We start from the raw sequence: 16711 nt of genomic DNA, 5'->3' as shown, positions 1-16711 counted from the left end.
ATACTTCTTTTACATGCCAGTGGGTTTTGTGGAGGGAAGAATTAAAATTTATAGACTTAAATAAACTTTTTGAAATGAATCTCCTATGCCATCTTCTCTGCTGGTTAAAGAGATATATAGATTTACCTGTGTGACGTGTTTTTATGAAGTCTGGATGTACTGCATTTCCTGCTTTTTCTTTATCTAACACATGTTTCTCTTTCTGTAATAGATGATGCAACACGTGTTCCTCTTGGAAAAAACATGGACTACATCAATGCTAGCTATATTAAAATAGTCAATTATGGAGAAGAATATTTTTATATTGCTACCCAAGGACCACTGCCAAACACCATAGATGACTTTTGGCAAATGGTTTTAGAAAATAACTCTAATGTTATTGCCATGATGACAAGAGAGTATGAAGCAGGAGTGATCAAGTGCCACCACTACTGGCCCACTTCTTCCAAGGAGCCATTGGACTTGAAACACTTCCGTATCTTCATGGAAAATTCCCAGACGCTGCAGTGTTTCATCATTCGTCTACTTCAAATTGTGAACAAGTCCGTAAGTTTTAAAAAATCAATATTAGATATAGGTTTTACTATACAAATTTTTTTTGACCAGAAGTTAGCACTAAGATGGAATATAGACTAAGGAGACACTTTTATAAGTAGACTTTTACTTCTCCCTGGTAACAGAAACTAAGCTATCATTACTGGCTTAACCAAACTTTGGAGAGAGAAAGAAAATTGGAAAGGAGAGGGGGTAGGAAGAGTAAGTACTACAGTTGTCTGTATCATGCGATGTACTTTGGCTGCTTCTGTTGAGTGTGACAGATGTGCATCAAGTCCTTAAAGTGTCAACTGTGCCAGGCACTGTTGACACTTAGTGAATAGTGAAAAGTTGGTATCAATGATACCTGAGTTTTTGTGTTTAGTGGTAAAACTGAGATCTGTATGGGTTACTTGAGGGTTCAGAAGGAAAGTACTTAGCACTTCTTGATGTTTGGGAGAAGGTTTACTGAAAGGGGTGGCATTTGGAATGAGAATTACCCAATAAAGGCAGAGGAAAAAGAATTCCATATAAAATTGCATGGTGTGTGTATATTGAAATATAAATATAAAGTATGTATGGACTATAAAATTTTCAATGTCAGGAAGTAATGAGAGATAAAAAAGACATAGAAAGTAAGTAAGGGCCAGCTAAGACATGAAATGTCTTTTTTCAGCAAAGAAGTATAAACTTTATAAAAATAGATGGGAGACATTGAAGAATGTTAGTATGTGAGTGGCATGATAAAGTTAGGGTACCCAGCATTGGGATGGAAAGTACCAACCCTGGTGCTTGCAGATAAAATCACTAGACTTATATGTGACTTACTACTTATAAGTGATAGGGGAAAGAGTTGAAAATTATGGTATCCAATACAGTAGACAAATATGACTCTTTAATTTTAAATTTGTTATTGAATTTTACATTAAAGGACAAATTCAGTTTCTCACTTGAAGTGGCCACATTTCTAGTGCCTATTAATTATGTGTTGCTAGTGCCTACCATGCTGGACAGCACAGATAGAGAACATTTGTATTGTTAAAGAACATTGTGTTGGGAAGGATTGATCTTGAATAATTCATGCTTTAATAGATTTGGAAATAGAAAACGAATGGTTTATAGGAGAAAGTGGTGAGTTACATTACTCTAATGGACTGAATTAGCAGGTTGGTGATAGATGTGTTCAACAAGAGTGGAAGGGGGTGGGAGTTGAACAGGAATCTTGAATTCTAAACCTTGAGGTTTAGAATCATCAACAAAGAAGATGATTGCATACAGACAAAGACACAGACAGAGACCAAGAGAAGAGTGCTGAGTCATGCTGAGGTTACATCAATTTGTAAGAGCAATGAAACATGCAACTTTGGGGCTGTTTTCTTTTAGCAGCATAACTATGAAATCCTTGAACACAGACTATGGGGCTAATCCAGCATAATATGCTCTAGTACATGTGGTGAGATTCAAAGGATCAAAGGATTGACCATTTTGTAAGACAGTGGTTCAGATAATGAGCCATAAAGTCTAAGTTGCTTGGGAATATAAATAGAGAGTCAATCATCTAAGTATAAATTTGTTCACATTGTTGTTGGAGCTGAAGTGAAGCAGAACATTGTGGTAATATAGAAGCTTCTGGTCAGAAATTGATGTTAGAGTTGTAGAACTGGGAAATTTTTGATACTAGACAATATAGATGATAAGTCATCACTATGAGGGCTATAGGAAAGGAAGTGCTCTCCCTGCAGTACAGAAATAGACATGTGGGGTTGAAGTGTTTGTTGGGCTGTTAAGACATGAATTTACTCTGAGTAAGTCAGACTTTTGTAGAAGGGAGAAGGCTCGGATCTTCATCAAATATGGAGGATTTTCTGAGAGGTTTAGACACTGGCTTAATGAAATGAAAAGATGAAGTGAAGAGTTATGAAACTCAAAGGAAGGAGGGTTTTTATATATGGAAAAGAAATAATAAACTGAAAGAAGTGAACAGTAAGGGTTGCCCTGTGAAGTCTTTTACTCACTTTTCTGGAGTTAGAAGTAGACACAAATTCAAGGTCAACTGTGGCAACTTAGTGAGACCCCATCTCAAAATAAAAATAAAATGCGCTGGGATGTAGCTCAGTGGTAGAGGCACCCTGGATTTGAACCTTAGTACCACAATTAAAAAGACAAAACATCAATAACCAAAGTGACTTAGAGGTTTTCTTGATTTATGATTTCAGGTAGGAAACTATTAAACTAAGGAAGAATTCTGTGTTAAGTTTATTCAGAGAAACACAGCAAATAGGACATGGGTATGTTTATGGAGAGAGAGAGAGAGAGAGAGAGAGAGAGAGAGAGAGAGAGAGAGAGAGAGAGAGAAGGGAGGAAAGGGATGTAGGAAAGGAGGAGGAAGAGGGGGGAGATTGTTAATTTTAAGGAATTGAGCCAGACATGGTGGTGTGCGCTTGTAATCCCAGTACTTGGAAGGCTGAAACAGGAGGATCACAAGTTTGCGGCCAGCCTCAGCAACTCAGTGAGGCCTTCCACAACTTAGTAATACCCTGTTTAAAAATAATAATATAAAATAGAGCTTGATGTTTAGCTCAAAGGTTAAATGCACCTGGGTTCAATTTCTAGTGCTACACACATATGTGCACGTGCGCGTGCACACACACACACACACACACACACACAATTTAAATAATTTCCACAATCACATGATTGTGGAAAGTTGACACATTTTCATGGTTAGGCAGTAGACTGGAAACTCAGGAAAGAATTGCAGTTTGATTCCAAAAGCCATCTCTTGTCAGAATTCCTTCTTGTTTGGGGGAAGGCAGTCTTGTTCCTTTAAGGTCTTTAGCTGATCAGATGAAGCCCACCGACATTTTAGAGAGTAATCTGCTTTACTTAAAGTTCACTGATTAAAATGTTAGTATCACCTAAAAATATCTTCACAGAAACAGAAAAATGGCCAAATCTCTGGGTTCAGTATCCTAGCCAAATTGACAGTAAAATTAATGATCAAAAATTTAAATAGATACTTTGAATTAGAGGATAGTTCTGAACACTATCATCTTTATTAAGGGAATTTAGGAAAAAGAGGAGCACTAGGGAACAGCAGAGAAGTAAGCACCACATTTTGAATTTTTTTCCTGAGGGAACCTGTTGGGTAATAGCAGTTTTCTACATGGGAAGAACGTGATGACCCCTTGGCGTGGGGTATGGATAGACAGACTCCAAGTGCTCTGTCAGTCAACTCTCAGGAGAATTTCATGATCTTACCTCAGGGAAACTCAGCACAATAGTAGGGTTACCATCTACTTTCATGTTCATTAATACCTCATTCCTATCACTAAAGAAGGTTGGTGTCTTCCTGCTCAGGCTCCTTCTCCTTCCTGTTTTAATTAAACTTAGATTGTAGTATATAAGCTAAAATAGATTACCTTTTTTGGGTCATATTTCTAATGTGTCAGCCCATCTTTTACTCTGTGCACTTTGAAATCTTGGTTTTTCTGCAGCCTCATGGTATAGAAGGTTTGTGAATAAGGATTCAGCAGCTCTATGTTAAAGTCCCCAATCTAGACATGTGAGCATTCTGACCTAGAATAAACCTCCCCATCCTCCTAACCCTAATTTCTAATTTGTCAAATGAGGATTACTGTAGTGCTTACCTCAAAGACTGGCATGAAGATTAAGTGGTATATTTCTTGTGAAGCAAGCCCTTAGCATTATACCTGGCACACAGTAAATATTCAACTTTTATTACCTGTTAGCACTCTTATCTTCATAATTATTATTATGTTCTCCTTTGTAAAATAGAGAAAATCTCTGAAACTGTCTACTTCCAGAATTCTTATAAACAGTAAAATTAGTTTTGAGTACTCTTTTGAAAAATCTATATAAGACCAGTATAATTCCATATATCTATCATTATTACTTTTATTATTAGTATGTTAGACATTGAAATCAGACTTCTAATATAAGAAATCAATACATCTCTCTGTCTTTCTAACAGACAGGAACTAGTCATTTTGTCAAACACTTGCAGTTCACCAAGTGGCCAGACCATGGCACTCCTGCCTCAGCAGATCATTTCATAAAATACCTTCGCTATGTGAGGAGGAGCCACCTTACAGGACCCATTATTGTTCACTGCAGTGCTGGTGTAGGCCGGACGGGAGTGTTCATCTGTGTGGATGTCGTGTTCTGTGCCATCGAAAAGAACTATTCAGTAAGTGTGTCAATCAAGCAGATAAACCAGTGCTGTTTGTAAACACACTACTTTTTACAACTTGATAATTGGAGGACTAATATTCAGCCCTCAAGAGCAACTTACTAAATTGAAAGCACATGAGCTTTAAATACCTGTTTCTCACTTAATTTTCTGTGGGTTCCTGGGGGAATTGTGAGGATTAAAGAACATGGTGTAGATAAATGGCTTAGGAAAGTGTCTGGAATATTGTAGATACACAATAAATGTGAGTTCCTTTTCCTTTTCCTTCCCTTTGATTCTCTCCATGGTTTTTAGTATCTTGTTAGTTCCTTCAAATTTGGGACTTAGCTAAGAGATGCAGGAATTCCATATGTGGTGATTATACTATTTTCTTTATTATTTACTGAACTGATTAAGAATGGGGCTTTAGCTCTGTGACCCCAAAAGGCCTACTAATTGAACAATTTTTCATGTACTGAAAAAGTGGGAAGGGGAAGACATTTGTTTATCACATTCTGTTTTTGAGCAGGCACTGTGGAAAGTGGTTCCAATGATGACCATAAGGAGTGTGAGAATCCTCAGTCCTGAGGAAATAGGTAGTGAGATTTGACTTTGGCAGGCATAGTCTGTAGAGTTATGTTGTTGTCAGAACAGGTGTGAAACCTCTGCTTGCTTAGGCTTTGCATAGTCCTACCTCAGCAGTGACAAGTCCCCCTTAGTGGTAGAGAAATGGCTACTGAGGTCCCAGTACTTGTCCTCAGACCACATCATGTAGGGGAGGAAAAAAAGTCTCTCCCAATTAATCTTTGAGGACAGGGGAACTTTGTGTTTTTTCAGAATCTGGGGCCAACATGTCCTAGCATCTCACTTTTCAATTGAATATTGGCTTCTTCTCAGAACTATTCATTGAGAGATGTGCTGGCCCACTTAGGCTAGTTAGGACGAGGTCATATGGTTGAGAATGAAACAGATTTGGTTTTCTAAGGCAAAACTCAGAGTCATTAAAAAAATGAGTATAAACTGGGTGGTAAAAAAAATAGATAGATGTTCATAAAATGCCTTAAATTTAAATAGTAGAGTCTGATGTTACCTTATTTTTTTTATAACTAATGTTATTTATTTTTTTACAGGAAGACATGTTAGCATGTTTCTTGTTTACATATTATCCATCATAATTGATTAAGTAATTTATTTATATATACCCTTATTTCATGTCCTTTGTAGCAACTATAAAAGCTATAAATACTATTTTTCGTTAAATTTAAGGAACATTGTCCCCCCACACATGCACACTATAGCTTCTTTAAACTAAATGTGACTTACCATAATTTTCTTTCAAATTTATTTGATAGTGTTTTTCTTTCTTAGAGGTACATAAAATAATTGTGCATATTTCAATTGGAAATGTTTTCATTTGATGAACTACAGTGATTTAGAAATAGAAAATACACCTGTGATTTCTTTATTAGCTTTCCACAGAGTTCTAAGCGGTCATTAACTTAAATGATCTTACTGATGCCCATCCCTACTCTTCTCAGAAATTTTGTTCACCAGAGCATGTTTGCTATCTGCAGCAAGTTAAGCATATAAAAAAATGAAAATAAGCACTTAGGAACCTTCAGAACAGTTTAAGAAATTGCTATGGTTTCTAAGAGTGTGATCAGAGGATTAGACTTTGTTTTTGTCTCTTCTGTTGGAATGACAGAATACCTGAGACAGCTAATTTATGAGAGAAAGATTTCAAGCAGCACATCTGGTGAGGGCCTTATGTTGCTTCAACTCATATTAGAAATTGGAAGGGAGAAAGTAAGTATGTACAGAGGAGAGAGAACATGAGGATAGCCTGCTTTATAACAACTCATTCCAGTAGCAATGAATCCAATTCCATAGGAGCAAGAATTCACTTACTCAAGAAAGGTATTAATCCATTCTTGAGGTTCCTCCTTCTTGACACAAATACCCATCCATTGGCCCTAACTCTCAATACTGGCACTTTGAAGAACTAAGGTTTCAGCACATGAACTTTTAGGGCTATGCTTAAGCTCTAAAAGCTTTGTTGAGTAGGACATAGGCCAGTTTGCCTTTTGTGGCACTCACATGGGGAGTCTTTCCTGGTACAAGCTGCATATAAGTGATATGCAGTGGACTAGCTATGGCCTGTGACATTTTAAAATACCGTATCAATTATAATTCTAAAGATAAGAGAATTTGTAGCCATTTATTTCTTTTTACTTTTGTTTTTGTAGTCATTTTAGTTCTTAATTGGGCCTTAAAAATTAAAATCCTTACCCATATGTGGTGGCACACACCTGTAATCTCAGTACTTGAGAGGTTGAGACAGGAGGATCACAGGTTTGAGGATAACCTTGGTAATTTAGCAAGGCCCTCAGCAATTTAGTGAGACCCTGTTTCAAAATTTTAAAAAAATTTAAAAATTAGGGCTCAGGGTGGAGGTCAGAGATAAAATACCTCTGGGTTCAATCTCTACTACCACACAATAAATAAACTAATTAATTAGTTAATAAGTAAAATTCTTAAAACTTTGGGAGCAAACTAGTTTTGACTTGCAGAAATATATCAAGAATTTGCTCTGGATTTCAGACATTCTCAGCATTATTTCCCCTTTCTTTATCTTTAGTATACGGTAATAAGTGTTAATTCTAAACCTAAGATAAATTATCACATAATGAGGAAAATAATCTCAAAGTCAGCACATTATCCTTTACATAATTAAAAATTTGTACAAGGGCACTAAGCACACTGTAGTTCTTCTAGCAGATAATAGTTTTTGTTTTTGGTAGCAAGGTTCTTCCTTTCCCTTCTTTTCCTTTCTTCCTTTCTTTATTTTTTTTCCTTTTCTGTCATATTAGAGGTTGAACCCAGGAGCATTCTACATCCACAACTTTTTTTACTTTTCAAACAGGTACTTGTTAAGTTGCTGAGGCTGGCCTCAAACCTATGGTCTTCCTGTCTCAGCCTCCAGAGTACTGGAATTACAGGTTTGTGGTACCACGCCCAGTGATAGCAAAATTCTTGAGGCATATGTCAATTTATCTTCTGACCTAAATTCCTGTATCTATGTAACTATATAATACTGGGCTTTTTTCAGTCATTGTAGCTTTACTACCAGAAAATAATTTGTCCCAAATAGCATTCTCATTACTGTAATCCAAAATGACTTCACACAACATAGAGAAAGGAAGATTATTTGCTCAGTCTGTGTCAGACTGGGTCTGTGGCGATTAGGGCATAGCAGCCAGAGCAGAGAATAGGCAGAGGGGGAGGAGAGACATCATATAATCCCCAAAGGCTACATCCCCAGGATTCCCTTCTTAGCAACAAAGCCCTAATCTCCAACATGGCTACCTGGTTTCCCTGAGGTTTAGGAGGATATTTTAAACCCAAACTATTACACTCATCCTTAATTAAACTACTAAGCTTCAAATCACACTTGTAGATAATGTGAAAAGCTTTGAATTTTTATATAATTTAGAATGAGTTGTGTTTATCATTAATCGAGCTTAAAAAAGGAATTCTCTATTATCATATTTTATTCATGAATTATTATGTGAGCAATATTAGTGAATTCATTAAGTTGAAATGGTAAATACATATAATTTCTACTTTTATTTGTTCCATAAGTTGGTAGCACTCCCTATAATCAGCCAGTCTCCAAATTTATCAAGCTATAGTATTATTATAAAATGACAGATATAGTTCTTGCCACATATTTAGCAAAATTTTCAAGAATACTTCTTTAGAACAGTCTTTTAGATTATCTTGATAATCATATATGACTTTTTAGTCTTAGCTATTCAAAGCACTGTTTTTCAAGAAGTCTGTAGAGTATTAAAGTTACATGTGGAACACTGAACATCAACTTCTATTGGCTTCTTAATCTAGTATTCTATTCTTTTGTCTTTAGGTTATTTTTAAAATTATGAATGGCAACTAAATTAAGGTCCCTTTGTTTTGTTAGCCAGTACATCTTATTTTTATGTATACTTTCTGATGTCAAGTGTAAGAACTGATCACCTAACCTAGATCCTGAGAATTTTTTAATTTTTTAAAAATTCTACAGTTTTATATTTTAGATTTAAGTCCATGGTTCATTTTGAATCATTTTTTGTACAAAGCATAAAGTTTAAGTCGACTAACTTTTAATTTATTTTAATTTTTGACTTACAAATAATCCAGTTGTTCCAGCACCATTCATTAAAGAGGATACTCTTCCTCCATTCTGTTGCTATTACAGCTCTGTTAAAAATCACTTGACCTATTTATATCGACCTGTTTCTGCATTTATATTCTGTTCTATTGATCAATTCTTCATTTCTCCTTCTGCCAATACCACCTTTTGGATTACTGTAGCTATATATTAAGCTTTAACATCAGATAAATTGATTCCTTCTATATTCTTTTTCAAAATTATTTTAGAATTATGTATATTTGCTTAAAGTTCTTTGAATCAGCTTTGACTGTTAGGAACTTGTTAGGATTTTGTTTGAAATTGCTTTAAGTCTGTAGATCAATTTGGGAGAGCAGCACATTTACTATGTTGAACTATCCTATCCATGAATATGGTATGTCCTTCCATTTATTTAGGTTGTCTTTGTATTTTTTTTATCACCTCATAATTTTGAGCATGTTAATCCAGTTTTTCTTTTTTAAAAAAATACTTACATTGGTGTATCATAGCTATACACTAGGTTCAAAGTCATACAAATATGCACACAGGTCTTGGTGTGTTTCCCTTCAGGTCACACCCCTCCCTGTAACTAGTAGTGAAATTGGTAGTGACACATAGGCATAGAAGAATTTGAACCCTTTATCAGTTCTTCCTTTTCCCCTTCTCATCTCTCTCCCCATAGTTCCTTTCACTATTCTCCTGGCCTCTCTCCTTGATTACCTAAAGTTCTTTTTGTTTTCTATTTACTCTCTAGCATCCACATATGAGAAAAAACACTCAACCATTCACTTTCTGAGACTGGCTGACCTCACTTAGCATAATATTCTCTAGTTTTATTTATTTTCCTGACATAACTTTGTTGTCCTTTATGGCTGAGTAAAATTCCATTCTATAACCACAATGGAGATCTGTATGTGATTTTTAGACTAATCCTCTTTCACTTTCCTTGGAGAAATTGTAAATAATATTGATTTTACTTTCAATTGCTACATATTCATTGCAAGGAACATAAGATGTATAAACATTGTTTTTGTGTGTTGATCTCATATACTTTTTAAATATTTTTTTCATTTTTATTTATTTATTTTTTATTTTTAAATAAATTTTTATTGGTACATTGTAGTTATACTTCTTAATAGGATTAAAAAAAAACTTGAGATATACATGTACACATCACCCAATCAGCCCTTACCCAATCCCTAACCCCTACTCTCCCCCTCTCTCCTTCCCATGCTTGGTTTCCTGATTAACTTTCATATGTTTAAGTACATCATTTGCTTTACAGAATTTCTCTCTTCCCCCCTTCCATCCCCTCAGATAGGTCACTTTAATTGCTCCTCTATAAGATCTCTTCTTCATCTAGAGTTCCTCCTATTACCCATTTCTCCCTAGTTTTTTCACATTAGAGAAAGCATCTGATTTTTTATTTTTTGTGACATTTCACTTCAAATGCCATAATTTTTTTCTCCTTTATGGCTGGGCAAATTCCACTGTGTACACATCACAGAGTTTTGTAATCCACTCATCTGTTGAAGGACATCTTGGCTGGTTCCACAGTTTGGCTATGGTGAATTGTGCATCTATGAACATGGTTGCTCATGCATTAGTTTGGTATTTTGGTTTTCATTCTTTTTGGTAGATACCCAGAGATGGTATTGCTGGGTCATATGGTAAGTTTGTTTTCCTTCTTTTGAGGATCTTCTATACTGTTTTTCAAAGTGGTTGCATTAATTTTTTTTTTTGGTGTTCAATTACAACTTTCTTTTTTTTACTTTATTTTTTATACATTTACTTATTTATTTATTTTCAGAAAAAATCTATCCTAACATGAAATATGAACTCTTAACACCCAAAATAGACTCAAAAAAGAACATAGCTAGAAGATGTACAATTTCTGATTTCAAACCTTATAAAGCAACAATAATCCAAACAGTGTAGTACTGCTATAAAGACAGATATATATAAACAAGTGGAATAAAATAAAAAGCCTAGAAATAAATTCTTCCATATATTATCAATTTATTTTGACAAGGTTTCCAAGAACATTTGGTGAAGGAAATAATAATCTTTTCTCTAAATATTGTTGAAAAATAACAATTACATGAAAGGGCATAAAATTGTACCCTTACCTAATACCATATACAAATATTAACTCAAAATAGATGAAAGACCTAAATGTAAATCTTAAGACTATAAACTTTTAGAAGAAAACCTGGGTCATAAAACTTCACAAGATTAAAATTGGCAGTGATTTCTTAGATATGATTCCAAAGGAACAGGCAACAAAAGCATAAACAAACTTCATAAAAAATAAAAAAAATGTACATCCAAGAACAATGCAAACAGAATTAAAAGTTACTGATAAAATGGGATAAAATATTTCCAAATGCTATATCTAAAAGTATATTAATATTCCAAATAGAAATTAGCAACAATAAAAGCAAACAATACAATTTAGAAATAGGTAAAAGACTAAAATAGGTAATGAATCTCCAAAGATTTTTATATGACCAATAAACACATGAGTATCACTCATCATTATCATAATATAACTAATCATTAAGGAAATACAAATAAAAACTATAGTGAAATACTACTTCACATTTGTTAGGATGACTACTTAACATGAATTACCTTGTTCTAGCCCTTTATCTTGAATTCGTTACTATCTTTACTTGTAAAGTATGTTTCTTGTAAGCAGCAGATGGATGGATTCTGGTTTTTAATCCATTTTGCCACTTTATGTCTTCTTATTGGGGAATTGAGGCCATTTACATTCTGTGTGATTATTGAGAGATAACTTTTCATTCCTAACATGTTAATATTTTATTTCTGTTTGAAATACTGTTTATTATTCTTTGCTTAGTTGTCTGCTGGATGAAAAATCTTGTTTCTCTGGTTCTGGTGTGTATTACCTATTTCTTTTTTGTAGTTAATCTCTTTGAGTATTTTCTCTAGTGCTGGTTTTGAAGACATAAATTCCTTCAGTTTCTGTTTGTCATGGAAGCTTCTTATTTCCCCATCTATTTTTTTTTCTTTTTTAAATTTATTTTTGTCTGATATCAAACTTTTGATCACTTAGAGATAACATTTCCATATTTCTTTTTGCTTTCTTTCTTACCAGAGGATTTTTTTAAAGGTAAAACTATCATGCATTTTTTTCCAGAAAAAATCTATCCTAACATGAAATATGAACTCTAAATACCTAAAACAATCTTGAGAAGAACAAAGCTAGAAGATGTACATTTTCTGATTTCAAACCTTATAAAGCTACATTAATTGAAATAGTGTAGTACTGCTATAAAGGCAGATATATAAACCAGTGGAGTAAAATAAAAAGCCTAGAAATAAATTCTTCCATATATAGTCAAGTTATTTTTGACAAGGTTTCCAAGAACATTTGGTGAAGGAAATAATGACCCTTTCACTAAATATTGTTGAAAAATAATAATTATATGAAAAAGAATAAAGTTGGACCCTTACCTAACACCATATACAAATATTAACTCAAAATAGATAAAAGATCAATGTAAATCTTAAGACTATAAACTTTGAGAAGAAAGCCTGGGTCATAATACTTAACAACACTGAAATTGACAGTGATTTCTTGGATATGATTTCAAAGGCACAGGCAACAACAGAATAAACAAACGAACTTCCTAAAAATAAAAAAATATTGTACATCCAAAGATAATGTAAGCAGAGTTAAAAGTTACTGATAGAATGGGATAAAATATTTCCAAATGCTATATCTAAAGGTATATTAATATTCCAAATAGAAATCCTAAAAATTAGTAACAATAAAAGCAAACAATACAATTTAGAAATAGGTAAAAGACTGAAATAAATAATGAATCTCCAAAGATTTTAACCAATAAACACATGAATATATTCTTCTTTGCCTAGTTGTCTGCTGGATGGGAAATCTTGTTTCTCTGGTTCTGGTGTGCATTACCTATTTCTTCTTTGTAGTTAATCTCTTTGAGTATTTTCTCTAGCACTGGTTTTGAAGACATAAATTCCTTCAGTTTCTGTTTGTCATGGAAGGTTCTTATTTCCCCATCTAATTTGATAGATAGTTGTGCTGGGTAGGAAATTTTTGGCTGGAAGTTGTTTTCTTTCAGAGTTTGGAATATGTTACTCCAATCCCTTCTGGCTTTCATGACTTGGTTTGGGAAGTATGGAGTGATTCTACCTCGTTTGCCGCTGAATGCCACTTGGCCTTTTGTTTTTGTTGCCTTTAAGATTCTCTGCTTGACAGGCTGGGCGTGGTGGTGCACGCTTGTAATCCCCGAACTTGGGAGGCGGAGACAGGAGGATTGCACTGGTTTGGAGCCAACCTCTCTGGCTTAAGAGACCCTGTTTCCAAATTATAAAATAGGTCTGGGAGTGTAGCCCGCTAGTATAAGGGCTTTCAGGAACCCCAGTACCACCAAAAAAAAAAAAAAAAAGATTCTCTGCTTGGCTTCCACATTGGTCATTTTGACAATTATGTGGCATGGGGAACCTCTTCTCTGATCCTGTCTAAAGGGAGTTCTATAAGTTTCATGGACCTGTGTATTGATCTCTTGCTTTATGTTTGGAAAATTTTCTGCTATTATTTCTTTGAAGATATTATTGATCCCTTTGGTTTCACCTTCTTTTCCTTCCTCTATTCCAATTATTCTTAGGTTAGCTCTCTTAAAATGGGCCCATATTTCTTCAATGTCAGATTCCTGCTGTCTGATTTATTTCTAAGTTATAAATTATGCATTCATTTTTGGAGTAATCCTCTTCTAGGAGAGAGATTCTATTCTCCATGTGGTCTAATTAATTGTTTATACTTTGAATTGAGGCCTTTACCTCAATTATTGCATCCTTTATGTCTTTTAGACTCTCTCTAAATTCTTTTCAAAGGTCCTGTATTATTTCTACAGTTATATTCCTGATTTGATCTTCTGGAGATCTCTGAATTTCTGTGTTACCAGGTTCTGATAATATGGGGTTGTGGGCATTCATTGCTGTATTGTTGTTCCTCTTTCCCATGATTTCAGAAGTTTGTGACTTCTCTGGGTTCTTCCCTGGGTCACCACGACTTCACTTAGTGTGCTCTGAATCTGGAGTTTGTGGTAGTCTCAGCTGCCACAACTCCTTTACTGGGTTGTATCATAAAGTCTCAGACCCAGGAAGTTAATCGAGGCTGTATGAGACCATGGGGGTGCCAGGCTGGGCGTTTCCCCACAGGGAGCTGCAGCTAGGGTGTGGTATCTTTGCCACCACTACTCCTTCACTGGGTTGGTCTGTAAAATTTCAGACCCAGGGAGATTATCAAAGCTGCGCAAGTCCCTGGGCATGCAGTGCTGGGATTTCTCCTGTAGGGGCTGCAATTTCACTTATGGTTATTGTGCGTGCCAATCTGGAGCTGTTGCGGGCCTGGTGAACTCACCGCTGCTGCTGGCAATATGGACTCATTGCCATGCCCTCGGCCGTGAGACTGGTGTATTTCTGGTTTTGAGCTCCGTTCTGAGTCCCTGGAAGGCGTGATAATCTTGTCCACTGGGAATTTTAGACCTTCTTCATGCTGGAAGAACTGCTGAATTACACCTGAATGATCTGCAGCTGCTTACTTCAGCTCCTTGTTTACCTTTCTTCTCTGGAGCCTGGTGCTGTGAGGGAAGATGGTGCCAGTGCGGCTCTGCCACTGCATTGCAGGCTAGTTTCTTTTCTGGTCTCTGGTTGTTCTTCTAGACTTCTTTTTCTCTGTCCCTTGTGTTTACATTTTTTGTTTCTCTGCTGATAGTGTTTTCTGGCTATGAAAAGCATTGATTTTGTGGCAATAGAGATCTAGTATTAGCAGTACTCGTAAACACTGCTTTTCTTGGTCACCATCTTCCCAGAAGTCTCTACTGTGACCTTTTTGAACTTGTAACTCATTAATTCTTAAATGCTTTATTCATTTACTATTTTTTATTCCTTGGGAGTTTTTACATAGAGATTGATTTATCTTTTTGTTGTGACTGGAACTGAGACCTTTCTGGTGGCATCTTGACATCTATTTTACTAAAGAGAGGTATGGAGTACTCATTTGGAAATCCATGGGTTTGTGTTTTCCTCACTATGTTGATAATACAAAATGACTGTCATCTTATTACAGTTCAACATTGAGAATATTGTGACCCAAATGAGAGAGCAACGTTATGGCATGATTCAAACAAAGGTAAGCTTTTAATTTGTAAATTCGAAGAATGGTGAATATAAAGATTAACATTGTGTGTAGCACTTGCTGATTCTTCTACTTACATTATCTCACTGAATTTGTACTCTTTGAGGTAAACATTACTAGAGGTAGTTTTGCTCTGATTTTCCTGATGAAGTAATTCAGATCAGAGCAATGAAGTATGCTCCATAGGGCTGCTCAGATAGCAAATGGAGGAGCAGCACTGAAGCTAAAGCCCCATACCTGCACACATGCCTTGTCTATGATAGCATACTGTTTAAGTGACATATATATATATTTTTTAAATTTATTTTAATGAAGTTCTTGATAACAACTTGAGATGTCTACTTGCCACTAAAATACCAAGGTTTTTGGCATGTCATAAAAAAAGATTGTTTTGGACTTAGATTAGTTATCAGGAGAGAGCAACAATACAATATTTAAAATGAAAATATATATTCATATATATGTAAATATACTTATACAATCTTTAGCCAGGCATGCTCTTGTAGTCTCAGCTACTCTGGACATAGAGGAAGGAGGATCACAAGTTCAAGGCAAGCTGGAAATTAATGAGATTTTGTTTCAAAATAAAAAATAAAAAGGCCTGGGACTTTTTAGAATTTTATCTGAATTAACAAGGGAATAGAGATTGACAGTTTAAGCCTTAGATATTCAATAAACTAATTTTAGACCAAGAACTATATTATTATTTATGTTCTTCATATTTAAAAATACATTTGCATAAAGAACTTCTTAAGTTCCTTGTTTACTTGTTTTTAATAAACCCTTTTGGGAACTTTCATAAGTGGAAAGTTGAAAAATTACAAATATGTTCTCTGAAAGTGGATATATTAGTGTTCAATTATCATTGTGTTGTTTTTTTATACATATGTGTATAGGAGCAGTATCACTTTTGCTATGAAGTTGTGCTTGAAGTTCTTAAGAAACTTCTGAGTTTGGATTAAGAAAGACTTCCATTACCTCTCACTTGAAATTACCAGGTGGCTTGGAATTCAGGCTGTACCGAAGAGTTTTGTTGTGCATATAGCATGCTTTCTTTTATTTCTAAAATCTCCTGAAGGGATCATCATTTGGTGTGAACAGTGTTTACCCATTGATCTTACTGGACAATATCGAAATGCCCTCCCATATTTTCCAATGAAACCAAAGTTACATAAAACAACTGCAGCTTAGCCATTTGATTGAAGGGATTACAGAGCCAAATAAAAGACTTAAACTATGTTAATTAAGATTTTATTTGGAAAGGTAACCAAAGGAGCTGAGGATTTCCAGGACTTCGTAAGTTCTTATTTAGAGAAAACATAAGACTAATGAACTACAGGTTTACATCTTGACCTCTCATGGGCATTTTTAAAATTTTTAATTGGTGCATATTAATTATAGAGATTGGTGGGTTCACTGTGGCCTATTTGTGCATACATAAAAATATAACTTGATTATTTTACTCCCCAATTTTAAGACAGATGTTTATTCACATTCTTTAGCTAGCATCTGTACTTCACAGCTGGTTTTTGTTAAGTCAATTTGAAAGGAGTCCAATTAGGATGATTAACTTTTGACATGAGTTGATTTCCAT

General features: G+C 34.9%; 1 protein-coding gene across 2 annotated transcripts; it reads left to right on the top strand.

The window, feature by feature from the left end:
- Nucleotides 1-351: 351 nt before the first annotated feature.
- Nucleotides 352-16079, top strand: PTPN20 (protein tyrosine phosphatase non-receptor type 20; the record flags this gene model as incomplete). 2 transcript variants are annotated; one of them, XM_080694361.1, is made up of 4 exons in its annotated part: nucleotides 352-546; nucleotides 4529-4744; nucleotides 15049-15111; nucleotides 16014-16079. In XM_080694361.1, the coding sequence occupies 4 exons, from the start codon at nucleotides 352-354 to the stop codon at nucleotides 16077-16079; spliced, it is 540 nt and encodes a 179-aa protein (XP_080550487.1). The 2 variants fall into 2 exon arrangements, with proteins under 2 accessions (XP_080550487.1, XP_080550488.1); XM_080694362.1 differs by lacking the exon at nucleotides 4529-4744.
- Between the last annotated feature and the right edge of the window lie 632 nt (nucleotides 16080-16711).

This window comes from Muscardinus avellanarius, assembly GCF_963383645.1.
Source record: "Muscardinus avellanarius genome assembly, chromosome: 4".
In the NCBI taxonomy this organism is placed as follows: domain Eukaryota; kingdom Metazoa; phylum Chordata; class Mammalia; order Rodentia; family Gliridae; genus Muscardinus; species Muscardinus avellanarius.
This window is presented reverse-complemented; position numbering and strand designations above follow the sequence as displayed.